An 18717-nucleotide genomic window follows, 5' to 3' on the forward strand; every position below is an offset into this window, starting at 1 on the left:
CTGTCGCGGCAAACCGTGGGGCCTGGCAGCCAGGGAGGACATCGTGCAGATCCACACATGCCCATGCCCCCGTTAACGGGTTTGTTCCCTTCTTTTTTGGATTGCAGTTATCGACAACTGTTATTCCCCTCTCTTTTCTTGGCTTCTCCTGTAAAGCAGAGGGCAGAAGTAGATAATCCCCAAAACACTAAGTGATGAAAAAACAGGGAGAAGTGGTTGTGCTGGTGGCAGAGCAGGTGACAGGATTTTGTTATGGTCCTGTGACCATCTCTGGAGCTGAGGTACCAAATGGCATGTGTGAAGCAAGTAGCAAACCTCTGGCTATAGAACTCCATGCTGTTTAGTTACCAAGAGACTAATCTCTGGGCAGCCCCTGCTCTCTGCCAGTGCCCCTCTGGTGCATACTGGGGTATGATCTGGGGAGGGAGGGGAGGGCGGCTGCACCTCGCAGCTGGGGAGCCTGGTTTCCCAGGCAATACGTTTCAGTGGTGAGATGCTAAGCTAGGCAATGGGGGAAAAAAACTCAGTCTGAGAAAAGCAAGAGCACTCAATGAAACTGTTCAAACGTCCCCTTGCCTTTTCCTTCCCCCCTCTCTTTTTTTCTGTCCCTGCCCCGACTCCCTGCTTTGTCTAGTGCACAGCAGGGCTGTTCTGGAAACAGACGGTTTCCTACCAAGGCCAAGCTGCCTGCTCCGCTCGGGGGGCAGCCTTGGTGTGATTTGGGCCCCCTCTTTTGCAGTGGCAGTGTCTCTGTGCCAGGCTCCTGCTGCGTGCTGCAGGGCAGTGGCTGCTCCTCGCTGCTCTGCACTGAATCCCAGCTGGGGTTTTTTCCCACGTGGCAGAGGAAGACTCAGTCTTTCAATTTTCTTTTATTTGGGTGCAAGTTCCTGAAGAATACCTGTATGTGGCTGAGCTCTTCCCCCACCGAGGATGAGGTGGGGGGATGAAACCTGTGCCACTTTCTGTGCTGCCTGTCAAGGGGATGGTGCATCCAGTGGAGGCCTTTAGCTCCTGGGTTGTCTTGCCTGGAAACCTGGATGCTACTGGCACAATCTCAATTAAACAGGGATAGCATAAAATATTACAGTGTCCTGGCTGGAGGTGACACATTGCACTAGGGCCACTGAAATGCCACTGACTACAGGCCCTTCTGAGAGTGGCCATTAACAGTCTGGCAGCAGGGTGGGATGTTGGAGCTTGCCCTGACCTTCTCTTCCTGCCCCTGGTGCTTCAGCTAAAGCAAGGAGGTATTTTTCCTACTCCTTTATCTGTCCAGTTTGTTTTTGAGGGCATGAGATGGGATTATCTCTTCCTTTTTGTCACTGCAGGAGACGTATACTACTCTAAGATACTGTTGCTGCAGGGAGGACAGTTCAGGGCCACGTGTAGGTGTGGGGACTTGGGAGCTCTTCTCTCTCTGTTAGTAAGACATTGAAATGGCTAAAACTATTGTCAAAGAACTTACAGGAACTTCTCTATTTTGTCACGGATTCCCGTGGGATCAATATATGTAAAGTGTTGTGTCTTGTGTACTTGGTGAGCTTTTCTGAAAGATCTAGAGCCAGCATTAACACTGCTGCTTGAAAATCAGTAATTACACAGGTGTTTTTTTCTTTGCACAAGTTTTTGATCCTCTTGATGTGAGAGGAGAAGCTTGGAAAATACACCTCTAACAGTCCAATACTGATTGCTTACAAAAAGAACCTATGCAGACTTAAAAAAACCCCAAAACCAAAACCACCACCAACAAGAGTTATTTTCCCAGTTTTGGGGAGTAGAGAGATTCATGAATTTTCAGTGCTCGGGCTGGTGCTGCAATTTGGGCAGACTGAGCAATCAGGCTCGTTACGAGCCTTGCCTCTGAATTGATGCTGTGCTAAGCAGGAGAAATGACTTAAGAGCACAAAGAGAAGTACCACCGAAACAAAAAAACCACAACAAACCCCAGACAAAAACCAAAAAAACTGCAGAAAAAAGTGACTCCATTAATACCAGCTTGAGTGGCAGAGCAGGAAATCAACTGAAAATGAACAAAGAGCCACGCGGCAGGGATGCTAATGCAAGCAAATGCCAATTCACACTTCGGCAGGCGGTGTGTGGCAGCTTCCTTTCCTTTTCAAACATTTTAGCCAGATAATGAGCGCAAAAACCAAATATTTTTTGCGTAATCAACTGAGTTTGGAAGGGAGAAGCAATAGAGGAAGGGGAGCTGCAGTGCTAATTATTTGCTGGGTGATCTGGCTGTCGATGAAGCAGTGCGGGACTGTGCAGGGGGGTGCATTGCTAATTGCTGGCAGCAGCTGTAGCGTGGGTCACTGCTCTTCGCCGCTTGGCTGGTGGTGGAAGCTGTTGTTAATGCCCAGGAAACCTGATTGCTTGCTGAAATGGAAGCCAAGGCATGTTTGCCAACAGCGATTGGGGTAGGGAGGGTAACCATTAGTGAACTGGGTTTTCATATCAATATTGATCGGGGTTGTGATGGGGCAATGAAGCGGAGAAGGGTGCTGGTGGCTGTCTGGTCTAGGGCAGTGTGTTTATGTGAAGCAGATGGTTGACTGCTTTACTGTGCCAGCAGATTATGGAGTTGGCTTCAAACCATCTTGCGTGGGTTTCCAGGAATGCAGGGATCCCGTCTGCAGCAGAACGTTGTTGCTTTGAGCACGTTACCTGGGGTCAGAGCTGGCAGCAAAGCTCTCACGTGGAAGGCAGCTGTGTGCTGGGGTGGTCCTCGCACACTGATGCTCCAGTGGCACTTAGAGGCTCCAGCCCTGGCTGCCCCAGGGGATTCTGCAGGTGCCTTTTGCAGACTTACCTCCAGCGCTGAAAAAGCAGACTCGTGCTGGATACCCTGAGCTGCTGGTTTGGGGTCCCTTTTCCAACATGCTGCTGCATTTGTGAAAGAAATAAAGTGAGGTTGTGGCTGCTGGGCTGAGTGGTGTGGGCAGGGAGTAGTTGTATTGGCCCAGTCCTGCTGCTCCCCTGGAAAATGCTGCCTTGCTTTTTCTTCCCAAACCATCCCTGTTCTCTGATTCTGCAGTTATCTAAGGTGTGGGCTTGATAGAGAGAAGGTAAGGCAGGATATTAGGAAAAACTTTCTGGAGAGAGAAATTAAGATGAACACAGCCAACAGCAGCAGAGACTGAAAGCTCTGAATCTTTATTAATATCAAACAGCTACTGAAAAAGGGACGGCATGGGGCTTTGCTTTTTTTATTATTTTTTTTTTTAAATTGGATGCTGAAGCTAAGCTGTCCCAAGTAAATTAAATTTCTTTCCAGAGTCATTTAGCCCAGATTAACCTTGATGCTGGTCTCCCCATCACCCAAAGAACCATTGCTATTAAAAATGCAAATTTCATTTTCAAGGCTTCTGCTCTTAGAATTGATGCCAGGCTGTACCAGCACCTACCTGAAATCAATGACTCCTCTTGGTGCTTGCTGTAATTCTCTAGCCAAGTGCTGCTGCTTTCACTGTCAGCACTGAATAACGCTGCAAGATCACTGTGGTCAGGACAGCACTGTTTTACCCTTTCTGTTCTTCCCCTTATGTTTTTAAAAGGCAGAGCTTCGTTCCCCTGTTTCACAGAGGTCCTGGATGCTTGGGTGTCAAGGTTCAATGCGATTTGGCAGCGGTGGCTTGGCATAGCTTGCTGATGGTCCAGTGCCAAGTGCTAGTTCTTGCTTCATTAGAAATCTTCAGTTTAGTGGTGATGGAAGAGCATTCAAAGTGACATAGGAGAAGAGTCCAGGGTCTGGATATCTGTATCGTCCCTCTATGAGCTGTGAAATTTGGGCTGCAAAACTAAATGATGTTGATTTTTTGGCTGAAACTTTTTATGCTTGAAAGTGCAGATTTAAGTCAGCCAAAACTTTTCACTGAGTTTCAGCTTGTGAAATTACTTCAGCTGGAGCAACAAGAGTTAAAACTAGATAAAGTTTTAAATTTTTTTTTCTGGCTTTTTTTGAAATTACTTCAGGTGGAACCTTATTTCATTTTACTTTTAAAAAATAGTCAAGCCCTCGAGCAGAGTTCCCCTCCTAGCGGTTAAGCGTAACCCATGTAGTTCTGTTTACACCGTCATTTTTCTTCTTGTGGGGAAAGTGGGCTGCCAACAAACTGAGCATTGGTTTCAATTCCTCTGCGTACAGACCACTGTCTGGTACGGGGCTGAACAAAAGGCATTCACTTTGTACTCAGCAAGACGAAAACTTCTCTGTAACTTAAGTTACCTAAGCATAGCAGACAAGAATAATTGGATGAGGTTTTCAGTAACCCATATTTATCCTATCATGTACAACTTCTAAACCTTCACAGCTGTTGAAAAATTGGTAAGGGTAAGGGCAATCCAGTAATGTGGTCACTGGGAATGGGAGTTATTCGATACTACATGGTTACTGGAAATTATTGATTGAAAAAGTGCCAGCTTTTTAGGAAATGCCATAAAAATAGACATTTTATGTGGATGGCAATGAAATCTGTATAAGCACGCTCCCTTCTCTGCAAATAACCTCTGGACCATATAGGAATCTTCCAGCAGGAGAATACAAAGATATTTAAATGCTTCAAATTTAAATTAAACTTATGCTGGATGGTGCATTTACAGTGCATAGTACTACTTTCTCTTCCCTCTTTTTTTTTTTTTTTTTTTTTTTAATCACTTAAGAGAAGGTGCCTTCTATATTGTCCAGAGGCTGGAACAGCAGCAGGAAAATGTGACTTTGAAATAATGGGATCTATAAGAATAGGCAATTTCGTTCAAGTATAGTGATTTAGTGCCCTGTTAGTGTCCTGATGTATAACTCCATTTCCAAAGACCGTTAAGTTTCTTCACAAGCATAATGACAGGCTTAAAACTTGTGAGACTAATGCCACAGCTTTCTCTGTCCTCAGCTATTCCACATAATTACAGGAGTAAGGGAATTTTGTTCTGTCCTAATGGATTAGCTCCAAGAGGAATAAATCATATAATGTTATTGCCTTCTTGTTTCTTTCCCTCCCTCTCTAAAAAGCAAGATAGCCCACACAGCACAGTGCAAAGCCAGGGCTGGAAATGTTTTTTCTTGCCTGCAGTCTGTGATACTGATGTGATCTCAATTTTGGTGTCACCAGGACAACTTTTTGAAGTGCTCTTGTTCTGTTTGTTGCTTTTGGTACTAATTTCAGCTTCTGTGTTTGTTCTGCTCACAGACGATGGCCCTTACTCGAAGGGGAGCAAAGACTCCAGTGGGATGGACGCAGCCCTGGTCTCCAGGAGGCAAAGCATCCCAGGTAAAGGAGGGGGGTCAGCTTCTGCTCCAAAACATCGGGGCATCCATGACACTTTACTTAGCTACCCCTAAAACAGGTAAAAAATCCCAAAATGCCCATTTTGTTGCATCTGCCAGCAAAGCTTTTGCTGCAGGGCAGAAGTGGATGGTCTCAGTGAGTGGTGCGGTACTGGTGCAACCATAGGCTGGCATGGAGCTGTCGATGGTGGTTATAGGGAGCCAGGAAAGGACTGTGCTGCACTGACACCTGCAAAGAGGAAAAGAGCAGTAAAAGAGAGAGGGAGGAAGCGCTGCCATATCTGAGCTCACCAGGTGGGGAGGGAGACTGGCAGTGTCTGGCAAGCTTCGTATTTCCCATGTGTGACTAATTTTGTTTTGATATTTAGTCAGTCACAGCAGACTTCTGTGTGAGATGAACCCTCCTGTGCTGAAACACCCCTGTGGGCTGAAGATGGAGTGGAGAAAAAGTAGTATGTTTGCCTCTGTTGGTGCTGGACTTTTGTAAGCCAGTGGCATACCAGCAGGCTTGAGTGGGCTGCTCTGGACAGTTTATCTCCTTCCTAATAAAGCCTGGGGCTTGATTTTGACTTCTGATGGTTAACAACCCAGTTGCAGGTTAGGTTTAGTGTGGTGTAGGTGATGGAGAGGAAATGAGGCCTGTTTGCTATTGCTTCATCACTCAGCAAATTTTCTAGGGGATATTCTGCATCCTCTGGGGCTTCTGCAACACGTTGCCACTGTACCATAGCCCTGACGGAGAGAGGCTAACACCCCACTCACAAGAGCCAGTATATCCAACAATCCCAGCTCAAGATATCTCCATGGGGAGGGCAAAATTCAGACATGCTTTTCCTGCTGTGGGATGCTTTGAGCAGCCAAATCCAAGCACATATGCCAAGAGAAGAAATCCAAGACTGTTCTCCTATGACACTTAAAGACTCTGTCTTGAAAATCAGATCCTGCTTAACCAGCTCACTTTTACATCTCTGTGTGTCTGTGATAGCAGCAGTAGATTTATAGAAGTATTGGTCAAAATCCCTTATTGTTTACCTTAATAGATTGATCTCAGGGACATGCCTTTTTTTGGAGCAGTGATTTCTCCTTGAACCCATAACAATGGGTAATTGCACTCTGGGAGTTCTCATTTTAAACACTTACCAAGGATCAAAATTAAACCCCATTGAAGAGCTAATAATCTCCCCTTGTGGCACCATCTGTGTTGATCAGTCATGTCTGTAGTTGAGAGGAAATTTGCAGGATAGTGCTGGGTGGTGTTCCTTCCAGCACGGTGGGGAGCCCCCCCAAAGTTTCTGGGAGCCCCTGGGATCCTGGGTTGGTGAATTGAAAACTAAGTTACTGTAGTTGGCAAGGGATCAAACCCAAGTTTAAAGAGCAGAAGCATTATGGACCTGACATTTTAAAACAAGCTGCCAGTGCCACGTTAAATGGGTGCCCAGCAGTGCCTAAACGCCTTCCAGACTGGTGCTAGATTGCAAAAAGGTTCCCCATTCACATTCGTCAAGTGCACAGATTATTCTTGGAAGTGCTTTACAAAATGGGTAGTGCATGGCAGGACTTGGAAGTGAGGCACAATTACTCAAGGAGCAAAGTGCTAGTGATGAGGCACCTCAGTGACAAATGACACCGTGCTTTCTCCCAGTGAAAGAGGGTGGAGAGGAGAAGCCCTGCACCAGCGTGGATCTTCTGTGTCAATGTGTTACTTAAGAGACCCTGCCTTGCTCTGGAAGTCATAGCGTGCAAGACGCTCTCCAAATACAGCATTTCATTTAAGCCTGGTGGGTTCTGCAGTGCAAACAAACTCTGGGGGCATTTGCAGCATGGGTTTTAGTCCACTGCTGTGGGACTGCTGTTTGCTGTGTGCTGCCCGTGCCCACCACCATCTCCTCTTGTGCGGCCTTGGGAAAAGTTGCCCTGTGTGAGGAAGACTTTTCCCTCTGTAAAATCGTGGGAGATTGCAGTACAGCAGAGATAGCGGAGGTAGATAGATCATGTTGTAGACAAATTCTGCAAAAGCTTCTTGGAGGAGGCTCTGGCAAGGCATGAAAGTAGTCTGATTTGCCCCAGGGCTAGTCCTGCTTTGAGCAAAGAGTGCGAGTGCTGTCACGTGGATTAACATGGAGCTGTCTTCTGCCAAGTCTATAGAGCTCTTAGTCTTTCCTTGGGCCAGTGCTGGCTCTCCTGCTAATTTACTCCCCTCCTCTGTGTCAAATCCAGAAGTTGGAATAGTTTAGGGACCCTGTTTTTGTAAAACCCAGATGTGAGCTGTAACAGGATCAAAACCAGCATCAGGTTGAGCTTATACGTGCTGGACAAATGAGCGTCGTCTTGGACTAAAGGAAGGGAAAATATATGCTGCCTGCAGCAAACTAGTGGGGTGTGCATCCCCTAAACCTGGCCCTACGATGTCTATTACAGCTGGCAATGCACGTGGAATCAGTTATGTTGTAAAAGTGACTTGAGTCTTCAATTTCAGGTGTAGCTGAGGTGGGTAATATGGAGGAGGTTTGATGTGGGCCAGGTGCAGATGGGTGGGGAAACTGCTGTGAATTAATGAAGTTCGTGCCTCCTCCTGCTTCACCTGCTGATGGCAGGATCCCACCCTGTCCACACTGTGTTCTTTATCTCCCGACTGTATTGATGCCTTATGGTATCCTTTTTATTCACAATATTTTAAGACCCACCCTGTTCTGTCCATCCAGGCAGCTACTGCAGGTCCACAGCATCCTCCTACCTGGTAACTGTGACTGCCTGACCTGTAGCCCTCCTAAGACCCTCCCCACTCTATATCAAACGTAGCTCCTGAGGTAGTCTCCCTGGACCATTACTCTGGTTTTGAGTCCTTCCATTGCCTCCAGCACCTTGAAACACAAGGTTTTTATTCTCTCACAAGCCCTTACTCCTCTACTTTGCCCTGCTTGGTCCTGCCTGCAGACCTGCATGCAAGCATTTTCCCTCCACTGCTGTGGGTCCACCAGAACACAGTTCTGTTTCGCAAACTTTATTTAACATTGTCTGAAACTTTCTCTTCATTTCATCCCAGGTCTGCTCTCCAACCCTGTAGGAAAAGGGTGTCCTTGGGATTGGGAGGAATATGCCTTCCACTGAGAGGTTTGTCTTTATTCCTGATCTTTCAGAGGAATTTAGAGGGGTCACCATTGTGGAGCTGATTAAGAAGGAAGGAAGCACCCTCGGGTTAACCATTTCAGGTGGCACAGACAAAGACGGAAAGCCAAGAGTCTCCAATCTGAGGCCAGGAGGACTGGCTGCAAGGTGAGAAATGGAAATGGCGTGTAGAGAGTGCAGTAAAACTGGAGAGGAATAGTTGCATGTTCTAGTTACTGGATGAATATAGTTATAATTAAAGTAGTTGGCAACCAACTCCCTTTTTTGAAGTGCCCCCGAATGCAAAGTTGCTGCTTCACTAAGTAGAACGTCTTCTATTTTGAGTTACTTCCCATACTCTGTGCAAATATACTCTGAAATTTTGTGTAGGGATATTTGGGATTCTGTGAAATTAGGCAGCCTTGTCAGGAGAGCTGCATGGTACAATACATCTTGATCAAGCTAAGTGGTTTAATATTGTATCTGTTCTGAATACTGAGTGGGTAAGTAACGTTATTGGCTTGGAAAAGGAATGGGAGAAGAAAGGCTCTGAGAAGCAGAGAAAAGGAAGGAGTAATTGAACAATTTTGCAGAAAACAGGCAAAAGCAAAGATGTTTTCTTTCCCTGCTGAATTTTTTTCAGACAGCTCTTGGTGTGCTTCTCTTTGACTGATTGCTCTACATGAATGGGAACCGAGCAACAAAAAGTGAGGTTGTGGAAACGTAGACCACAGTTGTTGCTTATGTACAGATCTGAACACTTGCCACTGGGAAAGATAGATGGCTTTGATTTCAGCATTTCCCTCTGATAGCAACACATTCAGTCAGACACCTAAGATCAGCCCAAGGTTGGTGGCTTGTTCAGAAAGCCCTCCAGTTACCAAAGGTTTGCCAGGTGCATGCGAGTGTAGCAGAGACTCTGTGCTACCACTGCTTTTTTTTTTTTTTCTTCTTCTTTATTTGTAGAAGTGACCAGCTGAATGTCGGGGATTACATCAAGTCCGTGAATGGTATTAACCTGACCAAGCTGCGGCATGATGAGATCATAAGCCTGCTGAAAAACGTGGGCGAAAGGGTAGTGCTGGAAGTAGAGTATGAGCTTCCACCAGCTGGTGGGTACCTCTCTGATAACGCTCCTCTTTTCTTGGCTGTTTTTTGTCCTGGGGTACAGATGGACTTGCTCATGCATTAGCCATCAGGGCAAAGGCAGTATCCAGGGGCATTTTGACATTCTGCCTTCATCTGCTCGCAGTGCCGTGGTGGATGCTGCAGAGCTGTGTGCGGGCGGAGCAGAGCGCTTTTTCCAGCACAGTGGGTGCCTGTTCATGCACACCGGCAGGAGATGGCTGATTAGGTCTGTCTTGCCTCGGAGTGACTTGGTAGCACAGGCCAATCTGCCTCCTGATGCTGCTTCAGCTTGTTTTTCTTTTTCCTTTTTGGAGCATGGCTATGGGAGGTTTTATTCAGTCTTGAGCGTGTATTGCCAGATCCTCTTTTCTGAACTGCGGCAAGTGCTGTTATTCCTCATGATGCTTTGAAATGTTAGGTGTTTTCAGAAGGGTAGCTGAAGCAATCTGCTTTCCAGCTAAGGGGCCCTGGCAGAAGCTGGCAACCCAGCTCACACTCACAGGGTTTGTGTCCTGACATGGGAGACCGTGCTCTTGCCCTCATTTGTTTGTTCTGATTAAAGCAAATGCCTCGATACAGTTTCTCATCACAGTCCTTCCATCGTGAAGATGATCCCCTCAGTTATTACTCATTCAGTTACCCAGATCAATCAGGGAATGATTGGGCAGAAGAAATAGAACAACTAAAAATAAGATGACAGGAAAAACAAAACTAATGAAATCTAAACATTTTGCCCTAGATAGGAAGCTATCTTATACTTTGTAGCTTTGCTATAGCTGCTGCCTTTACATGATAAGTATTCAATATATAAATGACCATATAAAGCCCAAAGAAGAAGAAAAATATAATCTAAATTAGCTGAACCTCTATTAATCGTGCCCCTCTGTTCTGCTGTAAATGCTGGCTAGCTTTTGCATACAACCCTAGTAAAACAAACCGTGGCTCAAGTTTTCCATGTTCTCATGCTTACTAGAGATGACAACTCTTAACCTTTCTCCTCAGCTGTGAGCCTGGCTGTCAGGAATCTGATAAGCTGTACTTACCAGCTAAGGAACAGTGCCAATACTTCATGGCTCGATCAATAGCAGTGATGCAAAAATGTTCCCAGCTCTGAGTGAGCAGAAAGAGCACAGTGAAATAGTGACTTCCCTCCAAGGAGGTTATTGATGCTGTTTATGACTACTCCAAACCAAGAAGTACTGTGAAATACAGGGAATTATCAGTTATTGCTTTGCTCCAGTTCATTGTGGGCTTTTATCTGCGGTGAGGGTGTTACTGCTTTGTGCACCTGCCTCTCTCCCTCTTTCCCTGGGAAAGAGCAGAAATACAGTGCAATTCAATAGCTTGTGTTTGTGGGTTTGAATTTTTCTCCCCACTTCATAATTTTGTGCTTTGGAAGAGACTTTCGTTGCAAGTCCAAGTCTAGTTGTCAGGCCGCTGTGCCATATCATCTCTTTCATAAACACACCAAGCCCTGTGTTAGGTTTCCCCACTCCCCACTGATCTTACAAAAAGGATGTTGCAGAACTTCATGCTTGGATGCTTAAGACAAAAATTAAGTGGCCTCTGAATTCCTTTGTGGATGCTTTATACCCTTTTCTTGGTATGCGAGTATCACGCCTTAGGGGGTAGCCTTCCTGTGCCCTGGGCATTTCCCCTCTGGAGTCCTTCCAGGCTGTGCCTCTGGTGTAGTGGTCCATGCTTGGCAGCAGGGGCAAAGCGGCTGCGTGGGGGACGGTGTTTTGGGGGGTTTATTTGGCCTTGCTGTAACCTGGTCCCCAGGGCTGCCTGCCTGCAAGGCGGTACCATGCCACCACGGTACATCTTTTGGATTAATTTAAGGGTTAGTTTAACCCTAATTTGGATGCAGGTTGCAAGCCCTCAGGGTGCTTGCCAGTGAGGACCAGTGTGGTCAGTGAGGACAGGGGGGAAGTTCGCTTCAAATTTCCCCTCCCGAGCCAAAGAAATGTGAGCGCGGACGTGCCTAGGGGAGCCTTCAGCTCCAATTTGCCAAGCTGAAATCGAGTTCTTAATCTTTTTTTTTGATTATCCTTGTGGCCATTCATTGCACTTGGTTTACAGATTAGGAATTGATCTTTTCAGAGTGGACCAGGCTGAAATGCCATGCGCAGTTCTGGATGGAGAAGACTGGAAAATTGTCCCATATTCACTGCAGTAGTTCAATAAATCATTAAACAGCAGGGGATGGAAAGGGACAGAAGCAGTTTCGTTCTTTTTCTCTTTACTTTTGTACATTAAATAGGACTGTGTATTTAACATAAAATTACTGAATTACCCCTAGGATCAGTTTAAAGGATTCACTTAATCTTTTCTAAAGTCAAAATATGAGAGGTAAGGGAAAAAAAACCCAACCTTTTGCACTGAGGATTTGGGATTTTCATTTTCTTTAAGGTCACCGGTGACTCGATTCCTTATGCTGCTGCTGTTTTTTTTTTTAGTAAGTTTCCATCTGCAGCAGAAGCTTCTGGCTTTTGGGTAATGCTGAACACGTTAAAACCAGTTGATAAATGAGACAGTTTTACTTGAATGTCAGAGTATTAACCAAGACAAATTTGAGGGGAGATGCACAGCACTGAGCTGGGAAATCATCCTAAAACATGATGGTTGGCTCTGATGAAGGTTCATGCATGCATCTGGGCTGGGCTCTTTTTTTCTTCAAACTGGGAAGATTGGGCTGGACTTTCATTTCAGTGCATTTGGATGACCTTTGATATTTTTTTGCAGGGTGGCATGGGAAAGGTTTATCTGGGGGTAACTGCATCTTCCTCTCTTTCTTTAGTGCCAGAGAGTAGCGCTGGCATTATTCCCAAGACCATCGAGGTGTCCCTCTACAAGGAAGGCAACAGCTTTGGCTTTGTGCTGAGAGGTTAGTGCCTTCTCCAATGAAAAACAAAGAGGGGACAAGTACTGGCAGGGGTGATTTGGGAAGCGGGAAGAGAAAAGTAAGAAGATGAATGTCATAAACATCAGCTGAGAAGTGAAAGCATGTCCTGGAGAGCATCCCGTGCAGCCTTCAACGACTGCCAGCTGCCTAATCCGAGGCAGCCTTTTTGCTTTCAGGCTGTGTCAGCTGTTAGGTGATAAATGTCTCTCCTTTCTGAGCACTCTCATTCAGACTTTCAAACCTCCAGTGACTTACGGCTTTCCCGGTTTGATTACAGGGGGAGCCCATGAAGACTGGCACAAGTCCAGACCACTGGTGCTCACCTACGTGAGGCCAGGTGGTCCAGCAGACAGGTAACGTTCACGTTGCACCTCCAACATGTGCTTTCACAAGACAAACCAGCAGCTCTCACTGTGCTCTTGGACACGTGCCCTTCTTGCCCTCCTTGCTGGTGCCTCCCCAAGGCTTCTCGTGCTGGTGGTGTGGGACCTGTGGTGTGTGGGGAGGGTGGGTCTGGTGCTCCCAGGCTGACCCATGTGTGGATGTTATAAGCAGAAACCCCTGTTCCAGAGGCGGCCACTTGATTAACCCTGTGCAGATGAATAGCTGATGCTGTGTTAGAAAGCAGGAGGCAGTCTGTCTATTCTCATACCACTAATTTAGTCTGATGGGTCTGGTACTATAAATAACTCAAACTATTGGCCCAAGGACTGTTCAGTTCCCCCAGAATTGAAGTAATTGGCTTTATGTACATATGTACACACAGAGACACAAATATATGTATACACAACAAAACATGTATGTATATTACATATATTTATATATAAGTAAAATATAAATAAATACACATACACCAAAAAAACCTTTTGCTTATGGCTTCCTACAGGGAAGGGTCCCTGAAAATTGGGGACAGGCTGCTGAGCGTTGATGGGATCCCTCTGCACAGCATGACTCACGCTGATGCCCTCAACATCCTGCGGCAGTGCAGCCAGGAGGCACTCTTCCAGATCGAGTATGATGTGACCATCATGGGTAAGGCTGGGATGGTTGTGGTGGCATTTTCTCCGACTGCCTGGAAAGTATGTGAGACTAGACACAGTAACTGGGATACTTGGTTTCAGTGGAAAAATGCTGAGCAGTGCACTGCCAATACGGGTGTAGGGGGTAGAGTTCAAAGCCGGCTTAGCTGAATGCATTTGAAGTGCCCTTATCCAATGATGCGTCTGGGTGGGAATGGTGACCGGTTTTAGAGGAGGGGGAAAAAGGGGATTTTCTAATGTAGGCAAAGAGGGCAAAGAAGAATTTGGAATTAAAGGGGGCTGGAGTGCTCTGCCAGCACTGCAAATACTGCTATTAAATGTGTGCAGGAGAGCAGCTGCAAGCAGGCAAGAGACTTAATGTGGCTGTGGCTTTGGTTCTGAATTTTGACCTTGCTTAATTCTGGAGCTATTCCCTTTCTCAGAAATATTAGTGCAGATCTACTGCTGAAATAAATGAGGGGTGATCAACTGATTGACCCCAAATAAGACAGAATTTACTGGAGGGCAGAGGATGGGTATTTCTAAAGTGTTCTACACAGTAGATATTAAGTTTGAGGGTTTGGAGCGTTGGTGGTTTTTTATTCATTTGATTTTCAGTTTCAAGCCCTGGGAAAGGGCTTATTATTAGCTACTGTAAAGTCATTTGGAGCTGGCTTTGTGACACACAGCTGTTCCTGCAGGGAGCGTTGTTAATGAGTTTAAGGTTACCACAGAGTCCGAAGCTGTGTTGGCTCTGGAAGCTTGTTGAGCTGTGTGTTAGATTTGAACGTTGCATATACAACTCCTGAGCAGTTTCTGCCTCCACTGGAGCCACAAGCCGGACTAAATTGGAGTCTTTTCCCCAAATCTCGCAAACCAGTCCAACGCATCTGAGCCTAGGATCCAGTGAGGAGTAGGAGCCTGTGGTATCAGGTTGTTTTCTGGTTTGTCACTGAGAAGGGAAATGAAATAAAAAGGATCCACAGCTGAGAGAGTTTAATACCACACCACCCCAAGGAAAGAGAGCTGAGAATGTCAAAACTCGCTCCATGCAATGTGCAAGAGGGTTGCAGCAGGAAAAGGGAGCTCTTTGTGTCAGCCCTGGGGGCTGTCTGCTTCCTTTTGAGTCTCCTTCCCCCAGAGTTTCCCCTTTCTTCCAGCAGACCCTTTACTGGGTCTCCCCTGGGGGAGGAGGCTGCCAGCTCCTGGGCAGCAGTCTGCCACGCAGCTACGTGCTCTGTTGGGAGAGCTGGAAGGAAAACCTGATGCCTTGGCGGCTGCCTGCATGCTGCCTGGCTTCTGCCATTCTACAGGAGCAGCATCTCTTCAGAAGTTGGCTGGTATTCATGAAAAAGAGGAAAGGTTTAAGTGATGGAGAACAGAAGCTACCCAAACCCTATTTTCCACCTTTCTATATGAATGTCATTAATTGTCATTGTCATAACTCTGCAGCGGTCGGTAAGGGATGTCCATCCCTCTCCTCGCAGGCTGGCTGGGGGGGCAGCCCTGCCCGGGGCGGGGGAAGGAGGAGTTGAGGATTTTTTTTTTTTTTGTACAGGGCTGTCAAGTCTGAACAGTAGTAAACAATTAATGGTGCATGGGAATGGGCTGCTGTCGGGGTTTGTTGTTTGTACGGTACCCTGGTGCCTATGTTGCAGAAAATTGATTGTTTTAAAACCTGACTTGGAGCAAAAATAGCCGTGAAGGTGTCTTGGTATTTCTTCTTGAGTTAGTCTGCCGCCTAAAACTGTTAGGGTTGAGTGAACTCAGAGTGATGGCAGGGGTTTATGCAGTGATTCTCCATCTTCTGTTGATATACAGTGGACCACAGCCAGATGCTTCCCAAGATGTGAAGACAGCACCTTCCTTAGATAATTTCTGCATAAAGAATGCTTCTCCCCAACTTTGTAAAGGGATATACATGCCCTGCTTTCTTTTAAGGCAGGATGATGCAGAACGCGTTGCTTAAAACAATCTCTGCAGACAGTTTTGCCAGGCAATGGCTAGTAACAGCAATGGGAGATGAGTGCATCATCCCCAAATCACAACCATTATGGACATTTCTTTACCAGCCACAGGAAGACGATGAGGGAAAGGAAGAGCAGGTGCTGGAAGTAGTTACTAGTCTGGAGGGAGCACTCTTAATTCCCATTTTGAAAACTTGTTGAAGGGACACTTGGCCACACAGTTCACTTGATGAATTATAGGAGCTGAGGACACCATCATGACGTGGTGCTTGGCCTCTTCATATCTGGGGAAGAGAGAGGTTTTTACATCGCACTCGCTCTCTGCTGCAGCTGTACGTGCTGGGGTCGTGTGGGCTGACCCTTGAGCAGGGGAAGTTATTTTTCCACATCTGTCCTTGGTGAGAGACCAAAGCTGCTGCGGGGGAGTGTTGAATCATGGTGCTCCCCAGCTGGCTGCGTGGTTTCCCAGCCAAAATTGCATGCTCAGGAGAAGGGGCATGGGCCAGCCCTGCTCTTGGTGTGAGGGACACAGCAGCTGCTTGCCATTGCCACCAAGCATCCCCCGGCTGTCGGGCTTTCACTGGGGAGGCCAGCGTAGGACGGGACTGTGGCAGGCTTTTAATCAAATTGGCTGAGGTTTCTCAAGGCCACTGAAGGAATTAAATTAATCTGCCATTTCCATTTAAAAGGAGTGTGAACTGGGCATGCACCTCCCTTGGGCATCAGGAAAATCTCTGCCCTTTGCTGATGCCAGATCAACATTGCAATGAACAGATGCTTTCCTGTGGCAACACTTTCTTATGGGCCTTTTAAAAAAGGGGGAGAAAAGAAAAAAAACCCACAACACAACCCAACAAATAAAGTGATTGGCCAGAAACTGGTGGCATTTGAATAGCTACTCTGTAAATAAGCTGTGTGCCATGACATGAAGCACTAGGCTGCCAGCCTTTAGGGTTGACTCATGGAGAGGGGAAACTCTCTGCCAGAGATGACGAGTGAGCAAAGCAATTTGCTGCGTCCTTCTCCTCCCCCTTCCCCTGGCTGCCCCTCTGCCCATTCATTTTTAGGCTTGTGGGGCTCTCCTGCTGACGGAGTGGAGGGCTGGTAGTGTCCCATAAATAGGTGACCACTTGGCATTTGCTGGGCAGTGGCAGGGGTAGGTCCTGATGAGGGGCCCATGAAGTCAAATGCCTCCATGTGCCCATGAAGCTGGAGGGATCGCAAGCCACTGGGCTCTGTCAGGAATGGGGCAGCTCCCTGGTTTGGTTCTTCTAGAAGGTTTTAGTTTATTTTGTTTGCATTTGCCAGGGGGATGCCTTTTCCTCTTCCTTCCCCTCAAAGTGCATTATGGCAGGGAAAAATTATCCCTACTGGCACACCTCACTTGTTCCCTGGGCAAGTGCTCCTAACACTTTCCAGCCTGGTTTGGAGAGCCATCCTTCCTTAGGCAGGTGAGCAAAGCCAGATGAGGCTCAAGGAAACCAGTGCAAGAGGGAAGAAACCCCACAGTGTTTCCTCCAAAATAAGCTGCTGAAAGTTCTTTTAGAAAATACCTGCCAACCCCAGCTTTGAGTGTACCCAGCTCTCCTGTATCTTCATCACTGGGATGTCTGACTACCTGGAGCACGCTGTTTCCCTTTTATCCAGCACGATATTGGTGAGTACCCCTGAAGCAAATGGCTGTGAGCAGGTTTCACACAGCCGTTTTTGTCTTCCTGGGGTCAGCCAGGTGGACAAAGTGATGGAATTTTCTGTACTGGAGGCAGTTTTGGTAGGCTTTTCTCTTTAGAGGGTGGATTAGACTTGTAGTGAGTCATTTGGTGGCTACTGGATTTCCACCTGAACATTTTGAAATGGCTGAAATTTTGGTTTGGAAGGAAAAACACAGGCAGGATTTGGAGGCAGATTTTAACTGATTCAGGACAGAGCTGCCGATACTGGATTTTAGCAGGGTCCTATCCAATTCGTTTATCCTATTCATTTAGTCAATATCACCTAAAAAGAGCAGATGTCTTCAAAAAGGTGGAGGGTTTCAGGGTTTATTTGGTTACTAAAGCTGTTGTTTCTGAAGATGGATGAAGATAGCATGTGTGCTTTCCCCCAGCCACGTCAGGAGATGTAACATGATTCGTCCAGTGGGTCTTCTGGACCCTGTCTGTCCATCCACTAAACAAGCACGTATTTTTTTGGACCCGTTGTGTGACAGCTGTGCTTCAGTTTCCCAATCTGTAAAATGGTACCATTCTCCTCTGGGAAGCACAGTTCATTGCTTGCAGAACGCTTTCAAACCCTTGCATAAAAATCTGCACAGCCATGCAAGACGGCATGTACATAGGTGGTTTTTCTGTTCCTTGGTAACAAAACTCTAGAGAAATGATGCAAGCTGCTGTATCCACATTAAACTTGGTGTCTTTGGCCTCAGTGATGCTTGTTCTGCAGCAGTGTGATTTTTGGCCCGTGGTACATGCTGAGCAGCACTTGAGTTGAATATCTAATGATGCTGAGCCTCCAGAACAGTGGCTTAGATTCTCTTGGCTTGTGAGAACAGGTCTGGCTTTAAGCAAGGTGAGATTTGCTGTTAAATGCAGGAGAGCTGCGGATGTCTTTTCCACAGATGCTGGGTCAGGTTGCAGCCATACGTGATGGTGCAGAAACACCTCACAGTCGCAGAGCAGCAACACCAATCGACTCCCTGCAGTGAGGTTATTGTGTGGCCTGCCCTGGCCTCTGCGTGTTTCTTTTTAAATTAGCTTGGGTGTAATAGCCCCATGTAAATCACGTCTCAAATATTGCTAAATTGTAGACTCCTGACCTTTGATTTGAGCCAAATCTTTCCCTGGAATAATTAATAGAGGCTTGGCTGGTATTTCCTCAACAAATGCCTCTATAAAATGGATTTGGAGCAGTAGTCATCTATGCGACTGGAGATGAGAATTAAAAAGGACGGTGGGGTGGTCCATGCTGTGTGTGGTGGGAGGAGGGACCATGGGCTGGAGGCAGGACTGATTTCCTACAGTCTTACTGATAACCTAGGTCCTGGCATGGGAATAGGTACCAAAAGCTCACTCACCATTACGTTGAGATTTCCCTGGGAAACACTGGGCAAAGCCAAGAAGCTTGGATGCTGAGTAAAACCGAGAGGAGTAGGCATTTTCCTTGCAAAGAATGGTCTACTGCTGCAGCAAGTGCTTTTCATTATTTTTTTCCCTATCGCCTTCCCTTCAGCTGGAGGAATATTGGTCTGTGTCCCTCTTCAGAGGATATGTGCTGGACACACACAGGCTGCAAAACCAACATATAGCTGATGTT

The 18717-nt window shown here is 46.5% G+C and overlaps 1 protein-coding gene across 4 annotated transcripts in view; it reads left to right on the forward strand.

The window, feature by feature from the left end:
- GRIP2 (glutamate receptor interacting protein 2) overlaps positions 1-18717 on the forward strand; it is a 285038-nt gene that overhangs the window by 217858 nt on the left and 48463 nt on the right. For all 4 annotated transcript variants that reach the window (XM_027793920.2, XM_005229990.4, XM_055806301.1 and 1 more), the window contains exons 2-7: positions 5187-5267; positions 8422-8557; positions 9356-9501; positions 12318-12404; positions 12700-12775; positions 13309-13454. In XM_027793920.2, the coding sequence (XP_027649721.2) occupies positions 5187-5267; positions 8422-8557; positions 9356-9501; positions 12318-12404; positions 12700-12775; positions 13309-13454 (672 nt within the window). The remainder of the gene's footprint in view (positions 1-5186; positions 5268-8421; positions 8558-9355; positions 9502-12317; positions 12405-12699; positions 12776-13308; positions 13455-18717) is intronic.

The sequence above is a fragment of the Falco peregrinus genome, chromosome 5, assembly GCF_023634155.1.
Source record: "Falco peregrinus isolate bFalPer1 chromosome 5, bFalPer1.pri, whole genome shotgun sequence".
Taxonomy (NCBI): Eukaryota; Metazoa; Chordata; class Aves; order Falconiformes; family Falconidae; genus Falco; species Falco peregrinus.